Genomic DNA, 14194 nt, shown 5'->3' with positions numbered 1-14194 from the left:
AATGCTGACTAATCCTCTTAACTCGATGCACATATACTTTAGTATTTAGTTATTTTTACAATTTAGCATCAGAATTTAACATTAAACCAACGTTATGTACAATTCAAACCTGCTTTATAACTCATGTACAATTCGATGTCACTTTTACATTCAGCTACCTTTACAATTCAACATCAGTATTAAAATAATAAATTACAGTTATATACAATTTTGTTTTTTCCACATGATTCATAACCTCTGTAAAATTGATTTCGGAGAATTTCAACAAAAATTCACTGCATGAGATTTTTCAAAGGCCCACTCTTTCTCAAAAAGAAAAGACAGCTGTGGATTTTTTGTTTAGTTACTGCTCGTTCTCTGGAGAGGACACAAATCAGTTTAACTTCCATTCCTTGACCTTAGATTTTTTCCCATCTGAATGTACCCTTTCTAAGAAACTGGTTTGACATTCTAGTTCTGGGAATGCCCATCTCTTCATGCTTGAAACATTTGTTCATTTTCAATCCTACCCTTTCCCTTTCATCAAGTATTATTATGTCCTCCCTCCTTCCATTACCATAATAATTTCTCCACATGTGATTGCTCCTGTGTGTTTTAAGAGCACGTGGCTCTTCCCAAAATTGGCGGTGAGATCTGCTGTTGATCCTTTCTTCCTTCTCAATTGTATGTACTTCGATCTTGTTATCACTGTCTTCCTCTATTGGCTTTTCTCTTCTTGTAGACCATCTGCTATTTTGACACTTGAAATTAAGTACATTCCATTCAATGCTTCCTGATGATGATGATGATCTTCTTCTACTGAGGAATCGGATATAGGGTTAGTTTGGTCATTGTGATACACATCTCCACTTACTTTTACTTGTTTATTCATTCTGACTTTGCAGTTGTTCACTCGTTCTTTTCGATTATTAGTTTTTCCTGTCTGAACTTTTCCTTCTACTTGACTGTCTAATTTCCATTAGGGAAATTTCCTTAGTGCTAAAATCACAGAAGAATTTGTATTTTTCTAGAAAGTCAATTCCTAATATTACCTGAATGCTTGGGCGAGATGCCTCTGGGAGAATCAATAACTCTGGTGAGACGCTCAGGCAAAAATCAAAAAACTTCATACTGAATCTCATCTTTCTTGGAGCATACATCGTGGTTTTTGAAATCCCCGTTAACTTAATTGGTCTCCTTAGCTTAGTTACACAATTTGAAACACTCGTGTTTATTCTTTTGAAAAATGTCCCGGTTATTACAGATACCTGGGAACCAGTGTCCAACAGGACATTACAAGGTATCACCTTAATTTCGCCTCAAATGATCGTCATGGATTTTGCAGATCATTCTTTGATTTCCTTCCTTATCTTTCTTGGTCTGTTTACAGGATAGCAGCGAATAAACACAACATTAGATTCATACTATGTCTTTAGCGGAGTACTTTCAGCTACCTTTACAATTCTACATCAGTATTTAAATAATAAATTACAGTTATAAACAATACCAGATAAGTACCAGATCGACATAATAGGGGTGACTGAAACAAAAAAGACCAAAACTGGTAAGATCTTTCTGAGCAATAAATACAAAATGTTATATTCAGGCAATGACAATCAAGGAAAAGAAGGGGTAGCGATAGTATTCAACACAAAACATGAGACTAATCTTCTTGAATGGCAGTCAGTCTCAAGTAGAGTAACGTGGGCAAATATGAGAATGGGGAACTGGACAATGAGACTTATTTGTGCCTATGGTCCCACAGAAGGTTCTACTAAGGTAGAAGTCGAGGAATTTTTTGAGGCTTTAGAAAAAGCAACTGACACAATGAAAAATGAAAAGTTGGTCCTTGTTGGGGATCTAAATAGCAGAGTAGGAAATGATTGTGAGATATACAAAAATGTTTTGGGAAAATTTGGAGAAAAGAACAAAGCTAATAATAATGGAAAATATCTGTTGGATTTCTGCTCAGGACATGGACTGGTTATTACTAACACCATGTTCCAACATAAAAATGTGCACAAATTCACATGGAGAGAAAAGGCTAGGAATAAGAAAAGTCTCATTAACTATGTCATTGTTGATAGTGATGTTTTCTCCCTGGTGCAGGACACCAGAGTGTAGAGAGGATTTGAAATTGGAAGTGATCACTATTTAGTCTTGAGCAAGATAAAATTGAATTTCATATTAAAAAGAATAGCATGCAAGAAAGTTTTAAAGCGAATAAAAGTTGAGCGGCTCTCAGATGTGAACTGTAGACTAAAATACACAAAGATTATTGAAGAAAAAATGAAAGAGTTTGAGAACAGGAATCAAACCTTGGAGATTCAGTGGCAAACTCTGAAGAAAACATTGATTGATTCTGCCAGAGAGGCATGTGGTGAGGTTGTCTGTGAGGATAAAAAAAATCAGAACTCCCTGGTGGACACAGAAAGTTAAAGAAGCAGTGAAGGAAAAGAAGAAAGCATATCAAAAGTTCCTAGCAAATAAGTCAGCTTGTGCTCTTAGAGAATACAGAGACAAATGCAAGAATGCTAAACACTGTGTAAAACTAGCTAAACAAAGGTCATGGGAAGACTTTGGCAAGAATATAGAAAATAAATATCAAGAAGGTGGCAAAATATTTTGGAGGTTGTTGAAGAAGCTGAGGAATGGAGGAAAGAGTGCTGTAAAAGGAGTTAGAGATGATAAAGGCGACATGAAAACGGGAGAAAAAGATATCCTTGAAGTATGGAGTAATTACTTTGAAAAACTGCTAAATGAAACAAGCAGTGATGACAGCACAGTGGTAAAAACACTGACCAGGCATGCAGTCAGGAATACATATCCATACTTGAAGTAGAAAAAGCCATCAAAGGCTTGAAATGTGGAAAGGCAGCAGGAGTAGATGATATTTGACCAGAAATGCTGAAGTATGGTGGTATAAAAGTTTCACAGTGGCTGCACTGCATAGTTCAGAAAGCCTGGACAGAGAGACGAATTCCCGATGATTGGAGTAGAGCTCTAATAGTGTACATATATAAAAAGGGAAATAAAACTGAATGTGAGAATTACAGATGTTTTTCCCTACTGAGTGTTCCTGGCAAGATCTATGCAAGTATACTTGAGAAACGGTTAAGAAGAATTGTGGAAGAAAAGCTTGGTGAAGAACAAGCTGGATTCAGGCCAAATAGAGGCTGTCAGGATCAAATCTTCACTTTGCGACAAACAGTTGAGAAATCATGGGAATATAACAAAGATCTGTATTTAAGTTTTGTCGATTTGGAAAAGGCATACAACAAGGTGACAAGAGAGAAGCTATTCAATAAGCTGCAGTTATATGGTGTCAATGGGGCATTATATCAAGCAATACTTAGTCTTTATTTGAGTTGTAAGTCAGCAATTAGAATTGAAGGAAGTACAGGAAGATGGTTTAATGTTAAATCTGGTGTGAGACAAGGATGTACATTATCTCCTCTGTTATTCATTATCTATATGGATCACATTATGAAGGAAAGTGGTATTAAACATGATATCAAAATTGGAGATGTTAATGTCAGCTCTTTGCTTTATGTGGATGATGTTATACTTCTAAATAAATCTGCTAAAAGTCTGCAAGATTCTCTGACTAAATTAAATAGCTGTTGTAATAGATATGGTATGAAGGTCAGCAATAAAAAGACAAAGACAATGAAAATAGGCAGAATCATTGAAAATGTCAACTGTGTTGTAAATGGAGAACCCGTGGAAGAACAAGTAAAACATTTCAGCTATTTAGGCACGATTTTTACTGAAGATGGTAAATTAAATATAGAAATAGACAACAGAATGAATAAAGCTGGTATGGTAGGAAGTCAATTGAATAAATTCATATGGAATAAGAGAGAAATTAGTCGGAACACTAAATTAGCTGTATACAAGACGGTGTTCAAACCAGTTTTAACTTATGGATCTGAGAGCTGGGTTAGAAGTAAAACACTTGACCAAAGACTAGAGACCACAGATATGAGAGTCCTGAGAAAGATTATAGGCGTGAACAGATGGCATCAATGGCAATATCATATTAAAAACGAGGATATTAGGAAAGAACTTGACATTGTCAGCATCCAGGAATGCGTTAGCAGCGCTAATCTCAGGTGGTATGGTCACTTAAACAGAATGGGCAAGGAAAGATTAGCAAAAGAAGTTTTCTCTGCCAGGTTGGCAGCAAAACGACCCAGAGGAAGACCAAGATATAGGTGGATTGATACGGTACAAAGTGCCTTAGACGATAGAAATATAAGATCTGATAATGTTGGAGTCTTGACAAGTAATAGACTAATTTGGAGGAAAATTGTAGATAGGAAATTAATAATGATGTAATATTTTTCATGTAGTACTATCATATCCTGTACACCCCTTGAGGGTACATGGCAGGAATGTGATGATGATAATGATGATGATGAGTTATATACAATTTTGTTTTTTCCACATGATTCATAATCTCTGTAAAATCGATGTTGGAAAATGTGTAAAATCTCACTCCATGAGATTTTACACATTTATTGATTCAAGGGAGCTGTATGCAAAATATGAACTGCATTTGAAGAGACTGTTTGCTTTTCAGAAGTGGGACCATTACTGTTCAATTGTCACTGGCTTACACAGAGAGAGAGAGAGAGATAGAGAGAGATATTTAATTGTTTTCAGAAAGTGCTATTAATAATAGTGCTGATGCTGTGGTTTTTCAGCAGGAATTGAATAATTTAAATAAGTTCATTGGTACAATTTCAAAAAGTGGACAAATGAACATCTAAACATAAAGTTTGAAGTTGGTGGACTTATTCTGGAATAAGCAGAGGAAGCAAAGGATCTTAGGATGATTATAGGTAAAAATCTGAAGTTCAGAAGATATACTGCTCCTGCAAAGGTTGTGAAGACAATCTAGTGGGCTGCTGCAGTATTGAGAAGGACAGTGACCAGCAGAGTGAAAAAATAGTAGTTCTATTGTATAAAGATGTAATCAGACTACCTCTAAATTACTAAGCTCAGATCTGGCTGCGAGAATTTGAAGGGGATAAGTAACCTTGGAGAGGGTACAGAGGCATATAAAAATGAATCAGGACTGTACAATGTTGGTTACGAGGGCATGCAAACTGCAAAGTCTGGTGGATAGAGAGCAAAGTGAGAAAACATGATTGAGATATTTAAGCTGTTTAGAGATGGTTAACACTGGGATTTTTTCATATGGGAAAAACAAGGACAAAGGCCATGCTTGGAAGTTGCAAAAGGAAGTAGTGATTAAGAAGGTGAGAAGTAAAGTGTTTTTTTACATACAGAGTAGTAGAATCATGAAATGCAGTGATTGAGAGAGTGGAGATAGTGAATGAGTTCAAGAAATGGTATGATATGACAGACTTTGTTGTATAAGGTGGACTACCCACACCTCATCATGGGAGGCTCTCCATGGTTTTTCATAAAATGGCGGGAGATTTGGGGAGAACAAGAGGTCATCCCTGGAAGCTGTATAAGGTGGGTGTGAGCAGGGGAGTGAGAAGCAGGTTTTTTGCATGGAGAGTCGTGAATGACTGGAATGCATTGCATGAGAGTGTCGTGTCTGCAGAGAATCTGAATGTGTTTAAAGCATGGTATGATGAGCATGTATATGACAAAAGGGACCTCCTAAATGAGGTATCTCATCTAGGGGTCTTATGATCATGATGATGATGATGATGATGATAATAATAATAATGCAAATATGACCACATTTGTCCTAAAATGCTTAAATGTGAAAGGATAAAAAAATTCATAGTACAAGTACTGCAGCCACTCAAATGTTTATTATTTATCTGTGTTGCAAGCAGTGCACATAAGGATGGGCAATGTAGTATGGTATCACATGGCAATAACATTCATTGGATGAACTAATGAGGTGATTAATGCAGATGTGATCAATGTGCAGCTGAATGTGTTTAGTGACAATCATGATGATTAATTTTTCAAGCAAAATAATCAAAAGGCACAGATAAGAGGATTTTAAACTGGAATCGCTGAGTAATTGATTTAAGATCACTTAATGGTCAAAGTCTAATAACTAGAAGGAGACCTCCACAGAGGATGGATTGGCAATTTGGGATTTAGCTGACCAAATTTTACTCTCTATTGGCTTAAACCAGAAATAAATATGATGATACAACATGATAAGATTTCATCCCATCCGGAACACTGCTTAGTTATAAAAGGGCAAAGCTGTTTTTGTCAGAGAACTGGGACAAACAGTGAAATGCCAGCTACAGGAACAAGCTCTAGCTCAACATCTAAAAGAAGAACAAAACAAACCCAACTGAAGACAGGAACCACGATCGCCATAAGAGCATCAATAGAAAGGAAATGGAACTAGTAGAAGAACTGGAAAAGTACCATGTGGACATAATTGGTGTTACTGAGATAAGACTGAAACAGGTGAGATCCTACTAAACAATAAGTATAGGATGTTAAAATTGAGTAATAATGATCAAGGTAAGGAAGGAGTAGCAATAGCATTCAACACAAAATGCAAAGATATCCTCTATCAAAAAGATAGCCTCTATCAGAACTTCCCAATAGAAGTTTATCTTCCATCAAAAAGCTTCACAGAACATGAAGATAAACTTCTGGAAGGTAATTTCCATTAGTTTTCCTCATAACTGAGGAAATTGACAATGAAACGTATTTATGCCCATGGTCCCAAGAAGATTTTCATGAGGGAAAAAGTACAGGAATTTTTCAAATCATTAGAGCAGGCAGCTGACATAAAGAAAATGAAAATATGATCCTTGTGGGAGATCTAAGCAGCAGAGTATACAGAAACATTTTGGGAAAATTGGGAGAAAATAGCAAAGCTAAATAATAATAATAGTAGGTGCCTGCTCACTGTGTGAACTAGACATTACTAACACCGAATGTTAGTATTGCAACATAAAGATGTGCATAAGTTCACATGGAGAGAAGAAATGTAAGAAGAAAACCTCGGTAACTATGTTATTTTTGATAGTGATACCTTCATGCTGGTTCAGGATACAAGACTATACAGAGGTTTTGAAATGAAAAGTGATTATTACTTACTTTTAAGTAGGATAAAATGAATATCACATTGAAAAGAACAATATGTAAGAAAGTTTTGAAAACAATTAAAGTTGAGTAGCTTGTACAGGTGAACTGTGGATTCAATTACACAAACATTATTCAAGAAAAATGAAACAGTTCAAAAACAAGAACCAAATCTTGGAGTCCCAGTGGCAAACTCTGAAGCAAACATTGATCAATTCATCTAGGGAGGCACGTGTTTAATTTCTCTGCAAGATAGAAAAATAAGAACACCATGGTGGACACAAGAAGTTAAAGATGCAGTGATGGAAAAGATGAAAGTTTACCAAAAAAATAAATAAATAAATAACCAGCAAGTAAGTTGGTAGATGCCCTAAAAGAATACGAGAAAAATGTAAGAGCTGCCTGTTTGGCCAAAATAGGACAGCTTACAGCTGCAAGGGACCATATAAAAAATTGGCATCCCATATCTGCTCTACTAAAGACCCCCCCCCCACTAGACCTACCTGGTGTATACCAGGTCCCTTGCAGCTGTAAGCTGTCCTATTTTGGCCAAACAGGCAGGACAGCAAATATCAGAATTTCAGAACACAGGTACTACATCCGTTTTCACCAATACAGCCACTCTGGTCTTGCTGACCATGCGCTGGATACCTGCCATAGAATACGGTGGAAGAAAGCCAGGATAATACATCGTAGCAAATACAAATATGAAAGGCTTTTCATGGAATCAGCTTCAGCCCTAAGAAACGATCCAAACCTCAACAAATTTGGGCTGCATGAGACTGCCTCAAATTTGGGAAACCTACATCAGAAGACCTTCAGCCCAATCGCCCAAGAATACCAACATTGCCCACTAGAGAGCACCATCAGGACTTTAGGAGAAATAATAGCTTCCTACTTCTTCCTCACTTACTGTTTTGTTGTGCCTGCATGAACGTGTCTTGTACTTAAGTTCTTGAAAATGGCAATGTGGCGTTGCCGAAATATTGAAGTACATTAAAATTTATTTTAATGTATATCCTAGTACGTTGTAATTTCCTTAAATTATATAGTGAAAATGCATAACCAACGTCTAAGCCTTTCCACGAGAATTACGATAATCCACGGAGATGATAATGCACGTAAAGCACGCCATTACGGTAAAATGAAGTTAAAGCTATCAAGACAACTGAACTGTCTCGCCTTCCTGAAGCGCGCTGCCGGGATAACCGGGTAATCCCTAATTGTGTCAAATTTAAGCACCGTTTCTCTTCGCAAAAGGCACTCCATATTTATAACCGTGCCAGCCAAGCTTTACTCAGGGAACAAATTGCTACTACTCGCCGTTTCCTGAATGATGCTAACTTAGCTATCCAAGCACTCGAAGATGACCTTTCAAGCACCTTAAGCCACGAAATTTGGTCTATTTTATACGACATCTCGTGCACTGCAGCGGAGAAAGAATTCAAAAAAGTACGAGATCGACACATCAAAAAATTTAAAAATTTAAAAAAGGACTCGATCTCAAAACTGCAACTTCCTACCGAAACGGTAGTTAACCTTTCGTCACTTAGTGTGAAACCTGAAGCACTCGAAGGCCTCGCACATGGCCACAACTTTGCCATTGCGCCCAGAAGAATACCTGATGAGGATATTATAATACGAATTGAACGCAGGATTCGACACCTTCCAAACCATGTCACCAACGATATTAGACTGGATGTAGCTTGTGTTCTGATCAAAGCTAAACAACCTAAAACCAACATGCCCAGTAAAGAAATTAAATCTCTATTAGAATTAAAGAAAAACAAGAAAATAATAATTACCAAAGCTGATAAAGGGAATGCCACAGTATTGCTTAACCAAAAAAGATTACACAGGTAAGCTGAAATCTCTACTGTTAGATCATGCTACTTACCTCCCTAGTGAGTACAATCCCACCAACTCACAAATTAGAAAACTCCACAGGCTCCTTAAGAAGGTCACTTCTAGGCCTATGGAAATCACTAACAAATTAAAACCATATAACTCCATAACCCCCCACACCCCGTATTTATGGACTCCCAAAAATTCACAAGGAAAATGTTCCATTACGTCCCATAGTGGATGGCATTGATTCCCCCACATACAAACTAGCTAAACATTTGGCCAAAGCTCTCTCACATTATACTGGCAACACACCTTCACACACAAAAAAACTCAGCCCACTTCAAAGCCAGCATAGAAAACCTTACACTCAAACACACTGACATAATGGTCAGTTTTGATGTCTCCTCCTTATTCACAAATGTCCCACTCAAAGAATCCTTAGAGCTAATCCAAGCTAAATTTCCCTCCGATATCACAGCCCCATTTCAGTTCACAATGAACTCAAGCTATTTTGTTTGGCAAGGAAAATTCTACAAACAAATAGAGGGGGACAGCCATGGGTTCTCCACTCTCCCCCACCTTGGCCAACTTTTATATGGAGACATATGAAGAGAAAGCCTTAAACTTTGCCCCACAAAAACCAACCTTTTGGCTTCGCTATGTTGATGATGTGTTCGCTATTTGGCCACATGGCTCCGATGCACTCCTCTCCTTCTTAACACACTTAAACAACCAACACCCCCAGAATCAAATTCACCCTGGAAGAGGAAAAAAACAACTGCCTTCCTTTCTTAGAGACACTAGTCACCCACCAGCCCGATGGAACCTTGGTTTTTCTCAGTCTATAAAAAACCCACCAATACAGGCAGATACATTCACCAACAATCCCACCACCCCTCCTCACAACAATATGGAGTCATTAAGACACTACACAACAGGGCTAAACTTATCTGCTCAAATGACAATGCCCTAATCACAGAACTAAACCACATTCTCAACACTTTCTCAGCCAATGGCTACCCCCCCTAAAAAATCCAAAAAATATTGAAACCAGTAAACCCCCCCCCCCCACTCACAATAAGGATTATTCTAAATCCATCACCATACCCTATATTTGAGGCACCTCGGAAAAAATCACAAAAATCCTAAAAAAACATAACTTCTTGTTACAGATCATATAAAAAATTGACATCCCTTATCTGCTCTACTAAAGACCAACCTCCCCACCCCCCCAGACCTACCTGGTGTATACCAGGTCCCTTGCAGCTGTAAGCTGTCCTATTTTGGCCAAACAGGCAGGACAGCAAATATCAGAATTTCAGAACACAGGGACTACATCCGTTTTCACCAGTACAGCCACTCTGGTCTTGCTGACCATGCGCTGGATACCTGCCATAGAATACGGTGGAAGAAAGCCAGGATAATACATCGTAGCAAATACATATATGAAAGGCTTTTCATGGAATCAGCTTCAGCCCTAAGAAACGATCCAAACCTCAACAAATTTGGGCTGCATGAGACTGCCTCAAATTTGGGCTGCATGAGACTGCCTCAAATTTGGGAAACCTACATCAGAAGACCTTCAGCCTAATCGCCCAAGAATACCAACATTGCCCACTAGAGGGCACGCACCATCAGGACTTTAGGAGAAATAATAGCTTCCTACTTCTTCCTCATTTACTGTTTTGTTGTGCCTGCGTGCATGTGTCTTGTAGTTAAGTTCTTGAAAATGGCAACGTGACGTTGCCGAAATACTGAAGTATATTAAAATTTATTTTAATGTATATCCTAGTACGTTGTAATTTCCTTAAATTATATAGTGAAAACTCTTCTTTTCAATATAAAATTTAATTTTATCCTGCTCAAAACTAAATAGTGATCACTTCCCATTTCAAATCCCCTGAACCAGTGGAAAAATATTGCTATCAACAATAACATAGTCAATGAGACAGGAAAACGTTACACAAAAAGGCTTATCATTTTATATATATAGGGTAGATGAGCAAATTGCTAAAACATGACTTTCCTTAAAACATGTTGTTCCTTGCAGAGTATAGTTTGTTTGTCTACCCGTTTTTGTATACGAGTTCTTACCAATTTCTCTAAAATTTTCACTACCGCATCAGAGATACTGATAGGTGGGTAGTTAGACACATCAGTTTTTTGCACTATCCTTGTACAATGGAACTATCATAGGTATTATTCATGAGCTGAGACTAAGGTTATACAAACAAGTGAAAGGCCTAGCCAATTTGGAACATTCCTTTAGCAAACGGGCTGATATTCCATCTGTCCCTGTAGACAAATTCTTATCCAGGTTATGCAACAGCTCTTTGACTTCATTTTCACGAAACTCTAACTCTTCATCCAACGTAGCAGTAGTACTTTGCATCATGTTACATACACTTGGTTGATATATCTTAGCAAAGTGGGCATTCATTAAATGAACAATCTCATTAGCTTCCCACATTCGAATACCATCTGCATTCAATAAAGTTATTCTTTCACATTCATTCTTTCTTCTTTCTTTTGCTTGTGGCATAATGATAAAATTCTTTTGGATTGCCTTTAGCTTGCATTTTACATGAGAAAGTATCATCAAGAGTAATAAGGTACTCAACCTCTTGGCTGTCTATATGCTTTCCAAGATTTAGAAACTGCTTCAGAGAGAGGAGATACAGAGGACTGCAGAATGGCTTGCTGAGTTTGGTCAGGAATTTAATCGCCAGTTCATCAATCTTTGTGCAATTAGTGTGCATCAACTGTCAGCAAAAATCACACTTAACCTCCCTACCAGCTAAGATGGATGAAATAATGAGACCAAATTGCACTTCTTATCCATGTTATTCAATGGGTGTTACAGAATCGTATCCAGATTTAGCTGGATGTCTATAGACGCCATGGACAGTTGGGAGGTGGTTTAAGGGTCTTTTTCTTGTCGGTAATATCCAGCTTCCAAAATATAGCCAGGGCACTTTTGAACTACCAAAGTGCCAGAGTTGGTGATATTCGTAGTATTCTGTTGACACTTGGCTTTCTTAGCATGATCTTTGCTTTGTGTTGCAGGTATATCTATACGTTGTGCATGAGTGCTTGCTTTGGCCAATATTGAGGTAAAAAAAAATCTTTTCACTGAAAAGTTCAAAGTACTTACAGCTGGACTTGAGTTCTTCATATCTATTGCTGTATTGTCATTTCAGATGTAAAATTGTGTAAAAAATCACATTAAATAATGGTAAAATTAGAGAGTGCAAAATCTAACGAACACAATCTTGAGCATTACACAACAGTTCCTGGATAGAAATATTAATTTAGTTATCTTATTAACTACTGTAATGGCCTTGACAGTCCGCACGGTTAGCCGAGTGGTTACGTGCTTCGCAACCATATGCTTGGGAAAGGAGTGTCCTGCGTTCAATTCTCGTCACTGACATGAAGAGCTAAGGATCTTTCTCCCAAGTTTATCTGGGGTTTTTCCTCCACAAAATAGGCAAACCAGTCTTAAGAATACAACACTTCACAGACAAATACACATGGCTGGGCGTGGGGGGACAACGACTCGCACCTCGTAGTGAGTTATGAAACCCAAAATTTGGAGGCCAAGGTCCTACATGGGGATGTAGCGCCAAAGAAGAAGAAGAAGAATGGCCTTGACATGTTTGCATGTTAATAAATACACGGAAGCACTGAAACAACATGGATATGAAGCATAAATTATTTGATATATTTCATCCATATGGCCATTTGAGTAGTTAATAAACTTTCTTGTGTCTGTGTTCATATATTGTATTGTATTTTCTATGCTACAACTGCCTTTAAAAAAAAACTCAATTCCTTGCTTAATATGCTCTTTTGTAACCCTCGCATTCACTTTTAAATAGAATCTGATAAGAGGTAACAGTACAAGCCTTAACTAACAAGTGTGCTCTACAATATAAGTTTGTAATTTCTACTAGTAAAAAATGAGCATAATTCATCTGGCCCTTGTATTCATTAAATTTTCTATTCTAAAATTTTTGAAATAAAATATATAGAAATAAAACATGAAAATTTAAATAGTTTAACTTACCAATATTATCAGGTGCTCCAATGTGAAAGTTATGGTCAAAAGATAAGTGATTAAACAATTCATTCCTATAAGAAGACAAAAACAACAAAGTACTGAATAACTACAATATATGTTATGAAGTAAACGGGTTTATAACAAAGAAATATGTTTACACCAGTGATATGCACATCTACAACTATTGTTGGAATCTTGGTTAAATAAAGCATTTACAACAGTAGATTATGGGCACCTTGTCTTTCAAGACAGGTTTTGTAGTGCATGAGAAGGTTATCTGTCATTTGAAGAACAAGGGTTAGGACATCTGCCATATATCATGTCTTTTTATCCCTTAGTTCAAGGTTTGAAGACAGGTCATGGTGGAATACCCATTCCTTCAACATATCCCAAACAAAGGAGTCAAGTGATGTGAGATCAGGAGAACGTGGAAGGGTACGGGAATTCAGTGAATCTCGAAATGAGCCTCCCGGGAAAGTGTTCTGATAAACAGGCTCTACAACCACAAGATGTGTGACAGGTTGCTCCGTCCTGTTGGAAAATCTGTGCAAGAAATGGAATGTTTTTTTGCACACCACATCCTATGCAAATCCTGGATGAACGGAACCAACATGTAGTGTTCACTATTGAAGATTACAGTTACACTACCCTCTTCAACGAAGTAGGACCCAATCATGCCCTGGCTGGAAACAGCACACCATATGGTGACCTTCTCACTGTGAAGAGGTTTCTCTTGGACAAATGCAGGTCTTGAGAAACCAAGAAACCTGTAGGTTTGTCTGTTTACGTGACTGCTTAGATGGAAATGTGCTTTGTCTGAGAACCAGACATTATAGAGGAGGGATGGATCGTCATAGACATTAGCCAGTACATGTGCTCAGTATTCCCACCATACAGCATAATCTGTTGACGTTAAACACTGATCTACCTGAATGATGTACGAAAAGGCACCCAGCTCCTTATTCTCTGTAGCGACTGCCTCAGTATCCCAAGTTTTACCACTGTTAGGCGTTGACTGCATTTCAGAGACCATAACACTTGCTCCAGCGCGCGTGCGCGCACACACACACTCCTGTGATTCTCATTTGTGTTAACAGTTCATGGTCTGTCCAAATGCCTTTTGCAGAACCTTTTATGAAGGAAATGATGACATTATTGCTTGGGGGACATTTACAGAAACAGCGAACAAACTGCTCATAAAGCATGTAGGCTTGGACCATTTACTTAATGCTCAACAAAAACGCATTAACACCATTG

The 14194-nt window shown here is 37.7% G+C and overlaps 1 protein-coding gene across 2 annotated transcripts in view; it reads right to left on the bottom strand.

Moving 5' to 3' along the window:
* LOC150108339 (zinc finger protein 277-like) overlaps window positions 1-14194 on the bottom strand; it is a 195674-nt gene that overhangs the window by 107488 nt on the left and 73992 nt on the right. For both annotated transcript variants that reach the window (XM_090415747.1, XM_090415746.1), the window contains exon 6: window positions 12944-13008. In XM_090415747.1, coding sequence (XP_090271873.1) covers window positions 12944-13008 — 65 coding nt within the window. The remainder of the gene's footprint in view (window positions 1-12943; window positions 13009-14194) is intronic.

This window comes from Typopeltis vanoorti, chromosome 3 (genome assembly GCF_054136105.1).
Source record: "Typopeltis vanoorti isolate ZY-2024b chromosome 3, IOZ_Tvanoo_1.0, whole genome shotgun sequence".
NCBI classification, from domain to species: domain Eukaryota; kingdom Metazoa; phylum Arthropoda; class Arachnida; order Uropygi; family Thelyphonidae; genus Typopeltis; species Typopeltis vanoorti.
The sequence above is the reverse complement of the archived record's forward strand: the minus strand, read 5'-3'. Positions and strand labels throughout refer to the sequence as shown.